The sequence below is a fragment of the Nelumbo nucifera genome, chromosome 3 (assembly GCF_055504915.1).
Source record: "Nelumbo nucifera cultivar China Antique chromosome 3, China Antique-T2T, whole genome shotgun sequence".
Lineage (NCBI taxonomy): Eukaryota > Viridiplantae > Streptophyta > Magnoliopsida > Proteales > Nelumbonaceae > Nelumbo > Nelumbo nucifera.
Window position 1 is genome coordinate 48,871,239 of NC_142651.1, and position 21,425 is coordinate 48,892,663.

The 21,425-nt window shown below is 38.7% G+C and overlaps 1 protein-coding gene across 1 annotated transcript in view; it reads left to right on the plus strand.

Annotated features, from left to right (window-relative positions):
- The window catches only part of LOC104609546 (putative galacturonosyltransferase 6), a 28,527-nt gene extending 11,942 nt beyond the window's left edge, over positions 1-16,585 (plus strand). The window contains exons 6-9 of the mRNA XM_010275888.3: positions 7,674-7,906; positions 12,361-12,718; positions 12,886-13,407; positions 15,948-16,585. Of these exons, the coding sequence (XP_010274190.1) occupies positions 7,674-7,906; positions 12,361-12,718; positions 12,886-13,407; positions 15,948-16,223 (1,389 nt within the window). The 3' untranslated portion in view covers positions 16,224-16,585. The remainder of the gene's footprint in view (positions 1-7,673; positions 7,907-12,360; positions 12,719-12,885; positions 13,408-15,947) is intronic.
- Positions 16,586-21,425: the final 4,840 nt, after the last annotated feature.

The window sequence follows — 21,425 nt, forward strand, 5'->3', positions numbered from 1 at the left end:
ACCTTCTAGGGTCAACTTACCTGGATCAATCTTGTTTGGATAGTAGAATTTGGAAACCTTCCTCATTTGGCGTGTGCACTTGTTCCTCATTTTTTGATATCCCCATTCAATCATCAAACCCTGTAAGGAGCTTTCCTTCAAAGGAGATTTGGTGTCAGCTTGTACCCCTAAAAATTCGGGCTTTTTGTTGGGAGGTGGTTATCCAAAAAATCAATACTCTAGATATGTTGCGAAGAAAAAGGCCAAATTTTTGCCTATCACCCCATGTTTGTAGCCTCTGCTTAGGATCTGGTGAGACGATCACATACCTATTGATTTCTTGTCCATTTGTATGCTTTACTTGGACTTGGTTCTCTTCTATCTTTGGTTGTAGGTGGACACCTCCCCCAGGTGTGGCAAGTCTTTTTGACCCAAGCTTTTTCAGGCAACCGAAGAGGCGTGGAAGATTAATGTGGAGAGCCACAAGAGCAGCTATCTTATGGTCAGTTTGGGAAGAAAGGAATAATAGAATTTTTAAAGGCGTGGAGAAATCCAAGGAGGCAATTGTAGAAAGGATAATTATTATGACTATTCATTGGTTGAGAACTTTGGATTTGTTCAAGAACTTCTCAGCTGAAGACATTTACAGGAATTGGGAAGTGGTGGCTTCTACAACTTCCATGAAACCTATTGTGCAGGAATTGTGGTCCCTACCAACACAGCAAAGAGTGAAATTGAACTTTGATGGGAGTTCAGGAGGTAACCCAAGCACTTCAGGTATAGGCGGAGTATTCAAAGATGAAAATGGCAGAATTGTGGCTTTGTTTTCAGGACTAGTAGGAGTGGGGGACTCATTGAGAGTGGAGGTGATGGCCTTGCTTCAAGGTGTAAGATATGCAAAACAGTTGGGGTTACACCAAATTGAGATAAAGGGAGACTCTAAATTGTTGATTGAGTGGCTGCAATCTGGTAAGTTGGGAGCCTGGATTTATAGACAACCCATAAGGGAAATTCACAATATAACAAGAGAGACCGGTGCATGCTCAAATGGATAAGGAGATCAGCTAATGGTTTAGCTGACACGTTGGCTAAACAAGGGACTATGAGGGAGAGTATGTTCTGGGCAATTTTGTTAGAAAGATTACTAGGGGCTCAACACCTACTTAGGGGTTGACAACTATACTTAAATCTAGAAAGTTATTTTAATGAAGTTACTGTTTCCAATAAAAAAAAACTGAAAGTCCAAACCGAACAACCACATCCGACACATACGGAAGACCCAACCTTAACTCCACCCCGCAAAAGACTCCCAATTACAAACTCTTCTTATCAGCTTTTTGAGAACCTTCTTCTAGTCCCCTTTTATCTAATCTTATGGGTTTTTTTGACAAGCCTTTTAGGCCCAATGCCAAATAAGCCTCCTTTTATTCGTGCAAAAACCTTTGAAACTAGAATCTGTTAACTTTTTCAATTCTTTTGAGTTCTGAATCTTCTAACTGTGTTCACAATTCCCACAACTTCTTCCAGGCTTCTCATAGGAAATTACAAAGACTTGGGAGAGTGGAGGAGAGGTAATTAAATGTTATCCCCCAAATTGAACTAGAGGCAGAAATCAAGACATTAGTGTGTCAAAAAAGGGGATGGTAGTACTAGATTTTTTCATGCAATCACTAATGGGAGAAGAAGAAAGAACTTTGTGGAGAAATTAGAAGTGAATGTAAAAGTTGTGATTGATCCAGAAGAGATTGGCATTTTAGAGTAGTTCATAAAAGACATGAGGACAATGGGTTTAGATTGGAAGGCTTAGATTGGCCAAGATTGGACCTTGAAATGGCATGCTTGTTGGAAAGGGATTCTGAACACGAAAAAATAAGGGGCTTGTGTGCTCAATGGATAGATCTAAATTCTAAAGCAATAAGACTAGATGGTTTCACTATGGCCTTTTTATCAAGATTGTTGAGAAATTATCAAGTTAGATTTATGGGTAGTCTTTGAGGAATTTGTCGAGGAGCACTTTATTAGCCAATGGATTAACTCCACCTTCCTAGCTTTGGTACCTAAAAAGGGAGATACAATCTAGTTAAGAGATATTAGATCCATCAGTTTGGTGACTAGCATCTAAAAGATATTGGCCAAAGTGTTATCCTTTAGGAGCTTTGTCCTCTTTAATAAGTCAATCGCAAGGGGCTTTCGTTTAAGGAAGACAGATCATTGATTAAATTCTAAGAGCTAATGAGTGTGTAGAGGATTTCATGGAGAAGTGGAAAGAAAGGTTTTGTGTATAAATTGGATTTGGAGAAAGTGCATGGTTTAGTTGATTGGTCTTTCTTGTTGGAAACCTTGGGAAATTTTGGTTTAGAGAGGTGGTGTGGATGGATTGAAGGCTGCTTGAAAGTTGTTCATTATTTGGTTCTAGTTAATAGAGTGGTTAGAGATTTCTTTCTGGCTACTAGAAGTTTGTGACAAGGGGATCCCCTTTCTTATTTTTTATTTTGATTGCTAATGTTTTTGATGGACTTGTTTTGAGAGTTGATGGGTTGGACTTGATTAGAGGCTGGAGGGTAGGAAGAGAGGGCATTGTCGTAACACACCTATTCTCTTTTGTGAGACTAGGGATCCTCGGGTGGCAAGAAACTTGAAAGGGGAGGTTTGAACTTGTCTCGAAGTTAAAAATCAACTTTCAAAAGAGTTGTGTAGTGGGGATAAATTTGGAGGAGGAGGAGGAGGAGCTGCATGAGATAGTAGAGTCTTTAGGTTGTCCTACTTCTAGTTAGCCTTTGAAATACCTGGGATTGCTTTCAAGAAACAACCCAAGGGAGGAAAGGTTTTGGAATCCTGTGGTAGAAAGTTGTGATAGGAAATTGGTGGCTTGGAAGAGAAACTATGTGTCTTTTGGGGATTGAATCACTCTGATTAAGTCTACCTTCGCAAATCTCCTAGTTTACTTCATATTTTGTTTTTAGAATGCCATAAAGGGGGGTGCTAAAAGTAGAGAAGATTATGAGGAACTTTTTGTGGGAGCTTGGAGAAGGAAGGAAAGATCATTTGGTTAGGTGAGAACTAGTTTGCAAGAGAAAGGAGTAGGGGGATTGGGATTAGGTAATGCAAGGAAAAAGAACTTAGCTTTATTGGGCAAAATGGCTTTGGAGATGGCCTTTGGAAAGAGAAAGGCTTTGGCATAAAGTTGTAGGAAGTATTCATGGAGTTGAAGGTAATAGTTGGGATGTTGACGTTTCTTGATGAGCTATGTTGAAACTCTCCGTGGGAGGCTATATATAGCATTCTTCTCCAATTCTAAAACTTAATCAGGTACGATGTGTGCATTATGGACAGGGTTCTCTTTTAGGAGGTGTTGCGCAAAACCCAGAAATGTAGATTCGAATGGCACCCAAAAATGAAAGAAAAACAGAGATAAAGAGAAGCAAGCAAAGAGGACACATAGTTCTATGTGGTTCAGCTTATAGCCTACATCCACGGGCGAAAAGGGAGCAGAGATTCACTATGTAATTTGTAATGGAGAGGAATATAGAGCTGTGCACTCACGACCTCACTCACAGAAAACCCTAAACCCCAAATATACCCAAAGTCTCACTCTTGTTTCACAAGACAAAGACTAAGTATACAAGAGAGAAAACCCCTGAAATACATAACTCTTTGTATTCGGCTTGGACCCATAAGCTGAATATGGATCGGGTTTGTACCGTCGTGGGGGCTACACTTCCACCACAAACCAATATGAAATTTTGCCTTTGGGTTCTATTTTTCAACTTAATTCAGTGCGGGTTCATGAAGCATGTCGCAACAAAGGATTCAAGGCACAACCATAATAGGAAGATACTTGGATTGGTAATTCAAGTACTCAAATCTCAAGGACATTTTTCTTCCTTGTATTCCCTCTCTCTTTTTAAAAATGAACCAATTCAAAGGTTTGTTTCCTTCTCCTTGTCTTCTCGTTTCAATTGGAAGGTTTTAGGAGAGATTTAAGAAATTTTGAGCTTGACCAGGCTAGGCTGCACAGCTACTTATTTGATCCTTGTTGTTTGGATCCTTCTAAACTAGATGTGTATTTGAACCCCTAACCCTTTTGATGTGTTTTCTTGTGCTTCTTTCTTTTCTACTTTGTGCTCGACCCCCAACTCTCAGCCTTTTTCGTTTAAATAAATTTGGTCCAAGCCTATTCCTCCTAGTGTGAGCTCTTTGTTAGGAGGCCTCTCTTGGAAAATTAAACACTTTGGACAACTTGCAAAAAAAAGAAGAATTTGTTTCAATATCTCCCCTAATTGATGTATCCTCTACAAAGCCAATAGAGAAAATTGTTACCACTTACCAAATCTCCTGCCCTTTTGTTGTAGGTCTTTGGGAGAAGCTTTTTGGTCTTTTTGGTTGCAGGCAGACAATGTCGATGTAGATTAGCAATCTCTTTAAACCTACAACCTTCAAGTGGCCTAAGAGAAGAGGTAGAATTTTGAGGAGGGTATGCTAGGGCTGCGTTGGTTTGGATTGTTTGGGAGGAAGGAAATACTAGTATTTTCGATGAGGAGAGGGATGAAGTTAGTGTTTGGAACTATATAATTAATAGAGCCGTCAATTGCACCAAGGATTTGGACTTTTTTTGATGATTTAGGGAGGAATTGGGAATTAGTTGCCAAAATCTCTATTGTGAGAGAGAAATCGTTAGTAGAGTGGAAACGTCCTGAAGAAGGTGTCATGAAGCTCAATTTTGATGGTAGCAATCTAGGCAATCAAGGGAACGATAACCACAAATGTGATGGTCGTTTTTCAATGTGAAAGGGGATTGGCAAATGGATTAGCAGATTCTCTAGCTAAACAAGGAGTGCATAGGAATCAGCTTTTTTTGGGCTAAATTGTAACTCTGTGTTATTATGAGGCTGCATCTTGTGCCTCTTCTTGGGAAGCTTTCTCTGTGTATCATTTACTGATTCGTATTCTTAATAAAATCTTCTATTACTTATCAAAAAAGGTATTGAAATTTGTATAATGATGAATTTCCTTGCATAACTTAAAACATTTGTTATGCCTTGTTATTAACATTGCCCTGGTTTCTTAAAACTAATGACCAGCAATCAAATTTTTATAATCACTCATTCTGACCATGTCATTGTTGTTTGTCAAGTTTTTGTCATCCCTTTTTCTTTTTTTTTTTCTTCTGAAACAATTTACTGGTTAACATTTGGTGTTAAATTAGGAAAAGAGTTGTGGTTGTATCTCTTTTATTGGGCTTGAAAGGGCAAAGGTATATAACATAATTAAGTCATTAAGTGTGGATATTTTGTTTAGCTATGTTGAAGTTCATTGGTAAGTTATAGAGCTGAGGGTTCAGTTTGAGAAAGTGGTGGCTGGAGAAAGTAAATGAGTTGAGATTTAGTGGTGGTGGGAGAAAATAAACTGGTATAGAAGAGAAAACCTTATCCTTTGATCTTTTGCAGTATGTTTCTGAAGTGGGACATAGGCCTGATATTATGTCAGTGAGTGTGCAAGTGTCTCTAAAAACTCTTGCTGCTAGATATATCAGAGGAAAAAAATGCAGGAACTCACCCTAAGGAGTTGGGTGATGGAGGAGATTTAATTGCGGAGGGGGAGGAGATTCAATTGCAAAGGAAGATTAAAGTGGGTCTGAGACAGATGAATAGAACAGGAGAAAGAAGCAATAGAAGCATGAGATGAAGAAGAGATGCTGCAGTGTTATGTCAACATATATTGCTTAAATGAGAAGTTTTCTTCCTATCTCTGTTAATGTTCTCCAAGATTGGTTTTAGCCTTGTAGGAATTGGTGGTGGTGATGGTCAGTGTGGTGTGTCTTTTCTGCCGGGTGCATTTGGTGTTTCTGGTCTCAAGGATCAAAATTTTGATATGATACACCCCGTATCGTGCATATCATATCGTATCGTTAGGGTCCCGATACACCTGTTATACAGGTGTTTTGGGAACCCTCTTTTTTTTTGGGAACCCTCTTTTTTTTAATAAAAAATACACTTAAAAGTGTCCCTAAAAGGCAATTAAAAAAACTAAAAACAACACAAATGCACATGGTTTTTAGTACCGATATGCCTCTGCCAATACACAGGGGTGTATCGATACTTTGAACCATGTCCGGTCTTTTGGGGTCTTTGTATAGGACTAGTTCTTTTTCAGTTTGTTGATAGTGTTTGGTAAGGAAAACCTTTTTTGGGGGTGGTTGCTTGAGGCTTTATGCTGTTTTTTTTATTGTCACCCATCTTTTATATACCTCTTCTACATTTTTCTCGTCTTTTTCTCTCTGAATTTTATCTATCCAAAAAAAAAAAACTGTTTAAAGAAAACTGATTGCAAGGTTGCTTTGGGCTTATTCTAGGGGAAAATGGTTTTAGGACGGACTTTTATTTGAAGCGTGTCATGAGATTTTAATAGAATTTGCATGTAACATGATAATAAAAGAACCAAGAAAAGAGAGGAAGAGAGGAGAGGAGAGAAGGCAAGAGAAGAGGAGAGAGAATCAAATGAAAGCCAAATAGCATGTTGGTGGCAGAAGCTATTCTATTTATATTAGGGTGGCACATAAAGAAAGATAAAAATGCAACAGTGCCCATACGACACATAAAGAAGACAAGAAACGAAAAATAAAGCTCAACACAACACTTCCCTTCAAGTTGGGGCATAGATATCTTTCGTGCTCAACTTGTCACAAAGATCATGGTGCTGCAGGTGAGGTAATCCCTTAGTAAACACATCTGAAAGTTGCTCCTTGGAACTAACATAGGCAATTATGTGGTTAAAATCCTTGGGTACTTTCCACCTTTTCTCCTTTGATGATTTCTGGAGGAATTGGTCAGCAGTGGCAAGCACTGCTCCTCTCTAAAGGTCAGAGTGAGTATGAGTTGGGAACCACCACCTGCAGGTTTCTTGAATCTGAATTTTGATGGCAGTAGTCAACGTAATCCAGGCCCCTCTGGGATGGGAGGGGTGCTGAGGAATGGGAATGGTAATGTGGTTCTCCTTGACTCAGGTAAAGGAGAGGAGAGAGAGGAGATTTGAATGAGAGCCAAAAAGCATGCTGGCGGCACCAGCTATTCTATTTATATTAGGGCAGCACATAAAGAAAGGTAAAAATACAATTGTGCCCCTGGGGCGCATAAACAGATAAAAAGCTAAAAATAAAGCTCAACAACATGATACAAGTTATTTAAAGGAAATATTGTAGCTAAATGGATTTATATCTGTCCCTCCCCAGACCCTATATTGGTGGGGGCCTTGTGCACTGGGCTGCCCTTTTTATATATTTTATATTATGGCTCTTACTAAATGGTTTTGCCTTTGTATTTAATAAAACTGTGTTTAGGTAGGTGAAGTTTGAGATTTCTGTTGTGTGGAGGTGGTTGCTTGGGGCCTTTTAGATGTTTCCCTTCTTGTCTTTCGCCCTTCTTTTATATACCTCTTGTATGCTATTTGCTATTTATCCAAAAAATGTGTTTAAAAAATTGATTGCAAGGTTGTTTGAGCTTGATGCTGTGGAACATGGTTTGTAATACATGTTCATTTGAAGCTTGTCTTAAGATTTTAATTGATTTTTCATGTAATGCAAGTTGTTTAAGGGAAATATCAAGCTGAATTGATTTTTATATATTTATTTTAAATTTTGATCTCTCACTATGAACAAGTCAAAATGATTCTTGTGAGCTGTGCTTTTGTTTAAGCAGGGTTACTCCACCCAAGCAACTGTCAGACAAGATCCAAATGTGCAATCTAATATTCAGAGAGCAACTGATGAGAAAGTAAGAGAAATGAAAGATCAAATCATCAGGGCCAAGACATACTTGAATTTTGCACCACCAAACAGCAAATCTCACTTGGTTAAAGAGCTGAAGTTGCGTATAAAAGAGGTGGAACGGGCAATTGGTGTAGCCACCAAGGATTCAGATTTGTCTAGGAGGTAAAGCAGCTTGCTATAAGAAAATTAAAGCTGAATTAAAATGAACTAATTAATCAAAAGAGAAATTAGTGGTCAGTTGCAAATTTTTTTTTTTGATCATCAAAGGAAATTTTTATTTGAAATTGGATTTAAGAAGTTTTACAATGATGTGTATGGAACAAGAAGTCCCACACGAATACATATTTCTGTCCCTTTTACAATGCAGCCCAAAACAGTTGTTGCCTCAAAGCCCCTTGTTTAGCAAGATAATCAGCTAGCCCATTTGCACTCCTTCTAACCCATTTGAATTCTGCTTCTATCTCCCTTGCAACCTTTTCCATTCCCTTTTCACTTGTTTGAAGGTCCACGGAGTAATTCTATTGTTATTAGCCCAAGAGATGATCACCTTGGAATCCCCTTCAACCTCAATTTGCCTCATTCCTAGTTGCTTGGCTATCTTCAATCCTTGTAGCAATGCCATTACCTCAGCTTTTATAGAGTTGCCCATGCCAATAGGTCCAGAGAATAATGCTAATATCCTCCCTTTAGAATTTCTGATTACTCCCCCGATACCTGACAATCCTGGATTCCCAAATGAACTTCCATCAAAATTCAGTTTAATTCTGTTACCATTTGGAGGTTTCCATTCCAACCTTACTCTCTCTTTCACTCTTGAAGATTGTGCTACTTTTGTCTAGGATCTTATAATGTCTGTGACTGAGAACTCTTGGAATATATGCAAAGAACTTACCCAATGGGCTACTTTAACTTTGATTGTGTCAATCACCTCCTCTGTGGTTCTACTCTTTTCTAAGAATATTCTGTTATTCCTTTCTTCCCATGTCACCCAACAAATAGCTTCCTTTGTAGCTTTCCACATAACCTTCCCTCTTTTCTTTGATTGTCTCAAAAAGTCACGGTTAAAAAGACCTGCCACATCTTGAGGGGAAACCCACCTGCAACCAAAGAGAAGACAAAAAGAATCCCAAACATGATGCACAAAAGAACAAGATAAAAAAAGGTGTGTCAATGTCTCACCACTTTCCTTACAAAGGGAGCACATGTGAGGAGAAAAGCAAGAAAAAGGCCTTCTTTTCTGCAGCATATCACACGTATTAACCTTACCAAGGAAAATTTCCCAATAGAAGGCTTGAATTTTTTGGGGGATAGGCTTACTCCAAATTTCTTTTACAGGGAAGTCCCCAGTCAAGTTGCTAGGTGAGGCAAGGACATTAAAGAAAGAGGAACAAGAGAAGAGGCCATCTGTGGAGCCTTTCCAAATTCTGGAATCTTCCAAGGACGGGTCCAAAATAACTTGTCCTAGAATATCCAGCAAGTGAATTAAAGATGCACATTCATTTTCCCTCAGGCCCCTTCTGAAACCCAGATTCCAATTGATCCCACTTGGGCCAGGATTACTTAAAAGACTTATTGTTTTCCCTTTTAAGTTTGACAAAGAGTATAGGTCAGGAAAAAGGTCTTTGAGTGGACTATCTCCCACCCAAAGATCTTCCCAGAAACGAACTTTATTGCCCTGACCCACATCAAACCGAATGGAATTAAGGAAAGATGGGTAAATTTCATGGATAGCTTTCCAAGGAGAACAAGAGGATACATGAGGGGCGACTTTTGCATCCCAACCATTCCCATCCAAACCATGGATACTCGCAATGACTTTGTGCCACAATCTATCTCTCTCAAAAGGGAACCTCCACAACCATTTTCCTAGCAGAGCTGGGTTCCTAAGTGAAATATTTCCTATTCCCAAACCCCCTTTATCCTTGGGATTTCTAACTTGATCCCAATTTATCAGGTGATCCTTCCTCTCCTCTCCTGGATCCCAAAGGAAATCTCTCATGTATTTTTGTAACCTCCTTGCCACTCTACAAGGTATTTTAAAGGTTGAGAGGAAGTAAACAGGGAGGTTTGCCAACGTGGCTCTGATCAGTGTTATCCTTTCACCAAGAGAGATGTAATTCCTCCTCCAAAGAGCTAGCTTCTTGGCAAATCTTTCAATGATTGGCTTCCAAAAATCTTCTTACCTAGGATTACCACCCTAAGGTAACCCCAAATAGTTAGTTGGCCAACTTTTAATCTCACACCCCAAAATCTCTACAAATCTATTAAGTTCCCCTTCCTCCAAATTGATCCCTACGATGCCTGTTTTGGTCCAATTAATCCTTAAACCTGTTATCCCCACAAAGTTATCCAATAGCCTCTTTAGATTCACCACACCTTCCTCGTTACCACCCTCACAAAAGAAGATTGTGTCATCTGCAAATTGGAGGTGGGTAACAACCTCTTGATTTCTACCTATCCTCCATCCCCTGAACAACCCTTGGGAGTCAGCTTTTGCCACCATTCTACTTAATACCTCAGCCACTACAGTAAAGAGAAAGGGAGATAAGGGGTTTCCTTGCCTAATTCCTCTCTCCGCTAGAAAGAAATCCCTCGCTACTCCATTAATAAGAATTGAGTAATGGGCAGAATTCAGACATCCTCTGATCCAAGATCTCCACTTAGTTCCAAAGCCCAACCTTTCTAACATTTGAAGTAGCACTTCCCACTTAACCATGTCCTAAGCTTTCTCTAGGTCCACCTTACACACCAACTCTTTTCCTTTACCCTTTCTTTTTTTGTAACACACTCATTGGCTACTAGAATTTGATCCACAATCTGCCTACCTTCCACAAAAGCACCTTGGAAAGGTGAGATGATCGATGGAAGCACTTTCTTGATCCTTTCTGAGAGAACCTTTGCAATAATTTTATATATACTCCCAACAAGACTAATTGGCCTTTAGTCTTTAGGGGTTTTGGCCTCCCTCATCTTCAGGGTTAAAGTTATAAAAGTGGCATTCACCCCTCGAGGCACCTCTCCTTTGAGAAAGAATTCATTGAACACTTCCAGGATATCATTTTTCAGCCAATCCCAACATTCTTGATAAAAGGCCATTGAAAATCCATCCTGTTCGGGGGATTTTGATCTATCCATGGAAAATATTGCACTCTTAATTTTCTCCAAAGTGAAGTTCCTCTCCAAAGACAAAGATTGTTCTTCTGAGAGCCTATCCCCTTCCATTTCTGGTACTTCTGATGTCACCCTACTTGAGCTTGTGAAGATTTCTTTGAAGTAGTTAACAAAGATCCTTATGATCTCCTGGCTCTCTCTTACTTCCTGACCCCCCTCCTCCACACTGAAGATCAAATTTTTCTTTCTCCTTCCATTTGCAATTGCATGGATAAACTTCATATTACCATCTCCTTTAACAATCCATTGACACCTTGACTTTTGTCTCCAACAAATTTCCTCCTTTCTTAAAGTCTCTTCCAATTCCTTCTTAATTTTCCATCGATCCTCTCTCTCTCTTCTTCTGTTAAACTTCCGCTAGCCTCTTTCTTGTCAAGCCCCTCGATCTTACTCACTATATTGTCTTTTATTTCCTCCACCCTTCCGAAATGCTCATTGTTTCACTCTTTTATTTTCCTTTTTATCCTCTTTAATTTCCATGCAAAACTTAACAATTTCATACTCCCCAAGGGTCTGAGTTCCTGCCACCATTCCTTTAGTCTGGTTTTAAATGAGTGATCCTCAAACCACATGTTTTCAAATTTGAAAGGAGTTGGGCCTCCCCTTGGAATTTCCTTATCAATAATGGGGCAATGATCTGAGGTGACCCTAGGTAGCCCTTTCACTACCATTGAGCCCCACAATTTTTCCCAGTCAGGAGTAAATAGAAATCTATCTAGTTTGGAGCAGGTTGGGGGGGATTGGAAGTTTGACTATGTATAGTCCACCCTTAGTATTGGAGGTTCAATCAATTCAAGGGAATCGATTAAGTTATTAAACTTCCTCATGCTGGTAGTGATTCCTTGGTTCGGCTTTTTTGTTTCTCCCGAAAACTGATAACATTGAAATCACCCCCCACACACCACGGTCCTTCCCAAACTCCTCTAATTGCACATAACTCCTCCCAAAAGGCCTCCCTATTTCTATAGGAATTGGGACCATATACATTTGTAACCACCCCACTCACACCTGTCCGAGGGTCTTGTAATTTTTATGGAAACTGAGTATCTGCCAATCAATTCCTCCACACTTTCCATTTTTTCATTTCTCCAAATAGTCAAAATTCCTCCTAAAGCTCCCCATGAAGGGGCAAATGACCAGCTTAGACCCCTATCTCCCCAAATGCTTCTCATCCACCTTCCATTCACAGCTCTGATAACTTTGTTTCTTGAATCAAAATCAGATCTGGTCTTTCTTTCTTGAGAGTGCTCCTAATTATTCTCCTCTTTTTGGCACTTCCAAGGCCTCTTACATTCCAGCTGACTATCTTCATTTCAATCTGCTTGAAACCCCTAGTCAGTGGTCAGTTGCAAATTAGTAATATTTAGATAAGCAATATCAATCTAAATGAATTAGGAGACTGCTATTTGGACTTATGTCTAATTCAGAGCTGGAAAATTTTGTAGTGCCTTGCAGAGAATGAGAGCCATGGAGACATCCTTGTCAAAAGCTAGTCGTATTTATGCAGACTGCTCTGCCATGGCAACAAAGCTCCGTGCTATGACATATAACACAGAAGAACTGGTCCGTGCACAGCACAATGAAGTAACGTATCTTGTTCAACTTGCTGCAAGAACGAGTCCAAAGGGTCTTCACTGTCTCTCCATGCGACTAACCACTGATTATTTTGCTTTGCAACCTGAGGAGTGGCAATTTCCTAATAGACAGAAATTGTCTGATCCACAGCTCCATCATTATGCAGTCTTCTCAGATAATGTCCTTGCATGTGCAGTGGTTGTTAATTCCACTGTATCAGCAGCAATAGTAAGATGACCCAATTTTTTTTCTTTTTCTTTTCCACTATTTGCACTTTATCAGGAAGTGTTGCTTAATTTCTCTAGTGGTGCTATTTAGAAAATAAATCTTAATGAGAATAAATCTACTATTTGTGAGGAAACAAGGAAAGCTTATCCTGCTTGGTTTATTTGTAGGAACCCAAAAAAATCGTCTTCCACATAGTGACTGATGCCCTCAACCTCCCAGCAATTACAATGTGGTTCCTTTTAAACCCTCCTGGTAAGGCGACAATTGAGGTCAAAGGCATGGATGATTTTGAATGGCTGTTCTCCAGATATAGTATGGCATTGAAGAACCAGAATACCCGGGACCCAAGATACAGTTCGAGACTGAACTATCTTCGCTTCTATCTACCAGATATCTTCCCCGAGCTGAATAAAATTGTGCTTCTTGATCATGATGTGGTGGTGCACAGGGATCTGGGTGGATTGTGGAGTTTTGATATGAAGGGAAAAGTAAATGGAGCTGTTGAGACTTGCCGGGTAGGTGAGCCAACGTTCCGCCGGATGGGTATGCTTATTGACTTCTCAAATCCAACCATTGCAAAGAGGTTTAATGCTTCGACATGCACGTGGGCATTTGGTTTGAATGTTTTTGATCTACTAGAGTGGAGGAGGCAAGATTTGACAAATGTCTACCATAAGTACCTAGAATTGGTAATCAAATTCTGCCCTTTTTTGTATTTACTTTTATTGGATGTTTAAAGATGGTGCAAAGTTATATCAGAACTATGTCCTTTTTCTCCTTTTCTTTTCCTTACTCTTTTAAATAAGGATTTTATTCAAGAAAAATGGAAAGAAAAAAACTAACATCTCCTAAGTAGAACCAAGTCAATGGCTAAACATCTCTAAGCAGACTAAAACTTGAAACAAGAAAACGTTGAGGAATCAAAAAGTAAAAAAGCTGGAGCTCAAAGCTATGAAACAAGGTGCACAACTTGATTGAATTGCCCAAACCTAACAGAGAGCCAACAAGACCTAGCAAACCATGGAAAGATATGATATTTAGAGCCCTTATCCCTTTTCTCATGTTAGAGTCATCCATACTCTTTGAGTCATGGCTAATAGAAATCCCAAAATTTCTCACTTCATTTGACTTCCTTTTTGACCTTGATAGTCTACTGCTTTTCTCCCCTTTTTGTGAGCAAATATTCTATTGTATTTAATTTTTTGATGAATTATTCTAATGTATTTAATCCTTCAAGTTTACTTGTATTACTCTTTACATAAAATTTTATTAAAAAAAGAGGTACATCATGGAGGTGATAAGATATCACCAAGGGAAGAAAAGCAAGTCTCAAAGATCCTTTGAGACCCCAAACCCACATAACTTGTTGACAAAAGGAACACCCAAGCATTTCCAAACTAAGAACAAGGAAAAAACCCCAAACCAATCCCCCGAAAACATAGCCCAATAGCCCATCAAGAAAACAGAAAACAAAAGCCCCTCCTTGCCACAGCCATGACTTCAGAGAATCTTTGTGGGCATGCCCTCTTGAATTAAAACGTCCTCATCCCATATCTTGTCTTTTTTCGGACGGGCATCTTTATTCAACTTCTCTTCCTTTCTTCTCCTTCGAACTCCTCAAAAGCCTTTCTAGCAAACTCCTCACCACCCCAATAAAACAGACCTAGGTTTTTCCCAATTGCAACCTCTGTCCACTATTTTTTGGAGGGCCCCCTCACCTGATTCCCCATCATTACTGTTATTCTTTTGCATCGTCTGTCTCACCACAGACTCGGAATCACCTCCACTGGAAATGTTTTCCTGCTGCTCCTACGGCATCAGGGAGGTTGATGACTGAGACTATCCCGGTGTCCCCCCATGATCAATACCATACGTTCCATTGTCTCTCAATCTTTTTCTCCTGTTTACCCATTTGAAATGTTTTATAGGTCCTGCTCCTGTCAGGCCCAATTTTAGCCTAGAGAAAATCTTAGTCACATGCACAATATTATGATTTCTCGAACTGCGTGGTTTCTTTCTTATTATTTGATTGGTTTGTTCCCCCTCCTCTTCAGAGTTGCTCCTTCTACCCAAATCGACACTCAAATTTCCAATCTTCACCTCCTCGTATTGCTGAACATCCTTGGTGTAGCCATTCGATCTGGTTTCCAGTCTCTTCACTTTCACCTGAAAATTCCTCACCTTCCATCTCATATTCAATCTCCACTCCAGCTTCAGCAATTCAATCAAGTTTGGGCAATTCAAACTTTGGCAATTCATTTTCAGGATGGAAGGTAAGGAATTTAACAATCTGGAGAGGACCACTATCCTCTGGAAAATTTGGGAAGCCCTAGGATCCCCTGCACCATTCCTTACAGTATCCATCTTGTATCATATACCCCTAGGTCCTATGGAAGGTGAGGAATTTATCTGCCACAGAATATCTATGAAGAAACAACTTTCCATGTCTCCTATAGAACCTACTAGTTCTCTTTTACCCATTGTGATGATGCTCCTAACCACCCTACATTGTTTTAATTTTAAATGTTGGCAATGATATGAATGGTCCAAGAAAAGAAGTTCATAGATTGAATCGTCTTGTTCTACCAAGTATTGACCTACGAGATCTATTGTTGAACATGTCAATCATGGTTCTCTATCTCATTTAAGTGTGCATCATGTAATCTGCATGGAGGGGTAACGAGGATTGAGTACAAATTATATAACCAAATATGGAAAAGAAAACACAAGAACAGAAGCTTTCTAAATCCTCCTATTCTAATGCAAATGTCTGCTAATCAGGTTTCCTTCATTCAACAGGAATGCCAACTACATTCCTTTGCATCTCTCTGAAAATGAATGTGGATTTGCTTTTTACTTTTAGTTTCAGTACATGAACTGTACGACTTTTGCCTTTCCAACTGTATGTTGCATGTAGTATATGTGTATGCATGTGTGCACAGGCATATGTGTGCACAGGCATGTGGTATCAGATGTTTATTGATAGTTTGTTTCTTCCATGAATTTGCAGACATTTGTTCCTAGTGGAACTGGGTGTTTGTTTGTGGGAATATGGTGGATGGTGTGAGACATGCACGAGTGCATCATCATTTTGATACCTTTCCATGTCTCTCTTTTTGTTAGTATGCATTTATTGGTTTTTGTGTGCCTATATATGGATATAAATATGACCATGTTGATATGCTTTTGGACATACCGGATTTCTGACCATGGGTTGGTGCGGTTGCAGGGTGACAGTAAGCAGTCATGGCGGGCTGGAAGTTTGCCTTTGGGTCATCTCACCTTCTATAACCAAACAGTGGCTCTAAATCGAAGTTGGCACCTCTTAGGGCTTGGGTATGAATCAGGTGTGGGGCGGAGTGAGATTGAGCGGGCAGCCGTCATCCACTATGATGGAAACAAGAAGCCTTGGCTAGATACTGGTATTGCGAAGTACAAGAGCTACTGGAACAAACATGTCAATTATGAGCACCCTTACTTGCAACAGTGCAACCTCCACGAGTAGTTGTAGAGTAATACGATGGGCAATATACAGAACAATCTTCAAGTCTTCATCAACACGTATGTGGTCTCATGACATTCATCTTCTCAGGGACAGCAGATGGCACAGATGTCAACCTCATTCATTCCCCTTCATGTAAATTTTAACTCCAATTTATTGTAGTCCATTTTTCTTTCCATTTCTTTCCTTCTCTCTTTCCGGTTATATTCTTCTAGAGCTGAGTGAAATTAAATTAATAAATGGAGATCAAATAAGAGAGTTCATGTGAGCATTTTGTAATGTTGGTGTATCTTATCTTGAATGTACAGAGCTTCTGTAGTTTTTGAACACAGCATCTTTACATACAGAATTTACTTCTTTTCGTCTTTCGTTTGCCTTTCAGCTTTTTTTCACCCTGTTTAGTAGGATTATTACGTGCACGGTGCACCCCATCAACCACAATTAACAACAAACTCTACTTGCGAGTCCAATGGCGTTCACGGGTGGCAGGTTTCTTTGATTCTTTTTTTTGCGGGAAAATCTATGATATGGAAAAGAGTTTTGACCAATCAAAATCTACCCATGAATTTTAACAAATAACACCTGATTTGCTATCACGTTTATGATTCCAGTTTATTCGTCAATTGTTTTTTGGGATATCATATTCTATATCATAGTCGAACCCTTCGTTTCCCTTTTTATCTGAAGTTTCCGTTTGCTCACCTGCATTCCAAGTACAAATGCTTTAAATTGAATCATTATGGTTACCCTTTATTGCACGTTTTAAAAATCGATGCAGATGCTGACGGCTGATCCTTTCCTTGTATGGCGGGTCAGCGGTTCAACTATCCTGGTTGAATGGGTCAATTTATGACATCATAAATAAATAATAAAAATAATTTTATTTATGTAATACATTTTTAATTATATATATAGACACTTTTAAGTATTGAGACAAACCCAAATACACATGAACGTGCGTATCTGATGTAGGTAGGAGATTGGAACACGTTTCTTACATTGTCACATGCGAGTAAGGTTTAGCTGAGCGCTTCAGCTCAGTGGGCTGTGGAACCAATGATAAGGTTCCAGCCAGTATTAAATACATGGGGCTCACACCTTTTATAGTGAGGCTCATGAATTTATTACTAACATGGAATTTCATCATTGGTTTCACAAAAGCGTTCAGCTAATTCGAATTCATCACATGCACTCCAGTTTTTTCTTTTTTTAAACTTCACTTGGAGTTAGGCTTGTCTATCCTTTGAATATTTAAAAAAACCCCAACCACCAAGTATTTGGGGTCTGTTTGGTTCATAGTCAGAATTGGAATCAGAATTTAAATCCTGTGGAATTGGAATCGGAATAGTCTATTTCCATAATCTGTTTGGTTCAGACAAGAATGGGAATAGAAATAGGAGTCATCAGGTATGAGATTTCATTCCCAAGAAAAGAGCAGGGAATGACTATTTCTTTAAATGGAGGAATGCCATTCCAACAGGAATGAAAATAGGATTCCAATTCCACCCAACCAAACACTTAAAATCGAAATAACCCATTCAGATTCCAATTCCATACCCTATTCCCACAAACCAAACGGGGCCTTAATGTATCGGAGACTTACTGATACAATACAATGTAATATGCAAGGTTTTAAAAACTCATTGATCCGGGCGGCAAACCATGTGACCCTGGAAACCGGTTTTTTACTCGGTAAAAAATGTCAACCTGGGCAATCGTTTGCGGGTTTACAACAACAAATCTTTAATTCTTAGTTCCGCCTTTGAATTTTGAAAAACTGACAGTCCGACAGTGTATGCTATATTTTCAGTTTCACACAGACATACTTTCGATATATCTTTAATGCTATTAGTCTATTACCCTATTGAATTATCACGCCGTTTCTCTCTTTCTCTCCGCCCCTATGTGTCCTTATCCTATCAGTTTTTCATTCATGATTTGTGAAAAATTTCAGTTAGAGCAAGGTTTTAAAAGTTAAAAACCAACCTGAAAATGGGACCATTTTGATTACCTGTTTTTGGATCGGCGGTTTGATCAATCGAGTCAAATGGTTCAAGCGGTTTAACCCTTAAATTGAAATGTTAGGATAGAAATACATACATCTCTTTTTCTTTTACAAGAAAAGAGAGAGGTAGGTGGCTGTCAGCTGGGTAAATAAGAAAGAAAGGAAAGAAAGTAAAAAAGAAAAGGAAGAAGGAAATAAAGAATAAGAATAAGAAAAAGGAGGAGGAGGCGATGTTCACCAGTAATGATGATGGCAACGGCGATGGCTCACTCTTTCTCTGATCTCATCTCTGAGATCTCTCAAATCTCTTTTCTCTCTTTCTCTGATTTGAGATATTTGCCCCCCCCCCCCTCTTTAGCTTTCCATCTCCTTTTTTTCTCTATTAATAATTTTAAAAAATTAAATAATAAACCGCTGTCCGGTCGAACGGTTTAGCAGTTCAACTGTCCAAGTCAGCTGTTCTTTGACTAATTCAATGTTTTTTTTTTTCAAAAAAGTGGTCCAGTCTAAAAATGGATCTAGAAACATGACTGGTTCTCAGATCAAGCGGTTTGATCGCCTTGTCCGGTCTAGTTTTTTAAATAGTGAGTTAGAGGGATCTAGTGGGATTCAATGCCATAAATTGAATAATTCTCACGCCCAGGGGGAGGGGAGTCAGAATTCAAAATATCAATGTTCCACAGCTATTTTTACATATATTTATAAAAAATTGTATACTTATTATTTTATTTATGACATCATGGATTCACCTATTCAACCATGACAGTTGAGCTGCTGACTTGGAAATGGAGACATCCAGATTGATTTTTAAACATTAATATGCTATGTCTAATTCAGGCATATCATGTTGAAAATTTAAACCTTGTTTAGGTCAAATGGGTCAAATGTTCAAATGCGAGTTTCATCAGGTCTTTGAACAAGTCAATGAATTTTTAAGTGGTGGGTTAGTGGTTAACTTGGACTAAAATTTTATATGGAGGTGTAGGGATGACAATTTCTACCCTACCCGGTTGGTACAAGCCCCTACCCTACTCGATGGGACGGGTTTCTTTTGCTTGAAGGACAAGTTTTGGGGAAGGGACGAATTTTAGGATTCTACAACCCGCACGGGTATGGGTAGGGTACGATATTAGGCTAAACCTGACCCTCCCCAACCTACATATTGTTGGAAAGCATATAAACTTTATGTACCAAGTGTTGAATTTAATAATATTTTTGAATTTTATGTGAAAGATAATTGATAGTTCATGTGTTTTCTACATGTCTTAATCAACTAATTGAAAATTTTGTTGTTTATTTGTGTTATTTTATTATTTATTGCTTATTTATAATAAGAAATAACAAGAAATTAGATACGGGTTCTAAATCCAATCCGCCCTACCCTTAAATGCGGGGAGGGTTTTGCGTTTTCATATGTGGGTTATGGTTTGGATTCTCAAAATTTAACTTTCTATGGGTACGGGTTGGGAGGTTTAGGAAGGCGGATAGGGTCTAGAATTTATAAAACCCTCATCAAATCCGCCCCGTTGCCATCCTTAAGGAGGTGACATATCAATCAGTCTAAATTGTTAGGTCAACAAGTTGAAAACACTGGAATACAATGTTAGAGTTAGAGTAACACCTAGCCTGAAATTTTACAATGGTTTGTATAGATGATAGGGCTGCAAATAGCTTACATTGTGTAAGAACATGGATATGGTGATAGCGGTCAACTCCAAAGGTATGAGGCATGGTTTTCAAAACCGGACTGGACCGGAAAAACAAGGAACCGATCAAGTGATCAGTTCCATTTTCCCCAAAAACCGGATTTCCCCCCAAAACTGTTGATTTTGGTCAGCGAACCGCTGAACCGGGCAATTAACCGTTCAAACAATTTTGACCGTTTTTTATTTTATTTTTTGTTTTTTTTTTAATTTTTTGTCAGAATGGGCTGAGTGTTTGATTCGAACAATCAGACCGTTTGACCCAATAACCGGACCCTTGACCGGTTCGGTTTTAAAAACCATGGTATGAGGAGAAATGGGTTGGGGAAGATGGAAAGTGGTTGAACCCCCAAAAGGGCTGCACTATGTACACTCCAACAAGTCATCATAATTCCCTATAAGGGAAGATTTAAGGGCCTATTCTTTTTTTTTTTTTTTTTGGATTTTGAGAGGGGGAAGTTGGTTAATGGGATTTTGGTTCCTATTAATCAAGATAGCCATGTTCTTTTTTTTCAGATTTATGTGGGATCTGGCTACTTGGGTAAATGATACCCATCTCCTAGGTGGGTACTAGAGGAAAAGTTGTGAACATTTGGATGAGACAAACCTACCCCTTTTAATAGTGGGTTTCTATGGTTGGTCATTTTCTTATTTATATCTAGAAAATAAAAGAATGTAAATAAATATACTTACCCAGATAAATATTTCCCATAAAACACTTACCCTGCTAAATAACTTTCCGAAAAACGAACAAGACCTAAAAAAAGAGGTAAAAACTTGTATATGTAAGGGGGGACTTGAGAGGAAAGTGTCAAATTGTCAATGAAGTGGGTGAGATGAGCTGAGCTCCCCTTTAATGTTTTTGAATATTTACTAAGTGGAGAGGTTACTAGAACCTTTCATGCCACATCATCCAAATCCCAAGTTGGTCAGGTCACTATAATTTGCTCTTAATTATTACTCGGTAAATTGGGTCGACCATAGAATCAGATTGGCCTAGTTTTGACTCGGGATGGATTAAACCAGACCTGTGGCGGTTTGTAAGTCTATGCTATTACACCTGTATCCAAATTTATTTGGTTAATATAATATTTAGGCTTTGTTTGTTTGTAGTTCATTATATTAGCACTAGTGTAGAAGCGTTGGACTGCAAATGAGTCGAGTCCAAATTTTGTTTTGACTTTGTTATGCATTTTACTTTGATTTGTTTATTTCCAAGGTAGATGACTCAAAATAAAATCTGAGCAAACTAAAGTGAAATCTGGATAAAACTAATCAAAATTTATCATTTTCTCATTTACATTCCCATGCAAATATTTATTTAGCGCAAATATATGGGTTGTGAGATATGATTAGTTCCATAAGTTATCTATAAAATAAAAAATAAATAAACTTATTAAGTATAACCTCCTTTCACTTCCAGGTCCCCTCTCGTTAATTCAATCAATTATAAGGCTAAGTTGTGTTCGGGGTCTCCTACGTCCTACCCATAAAGAA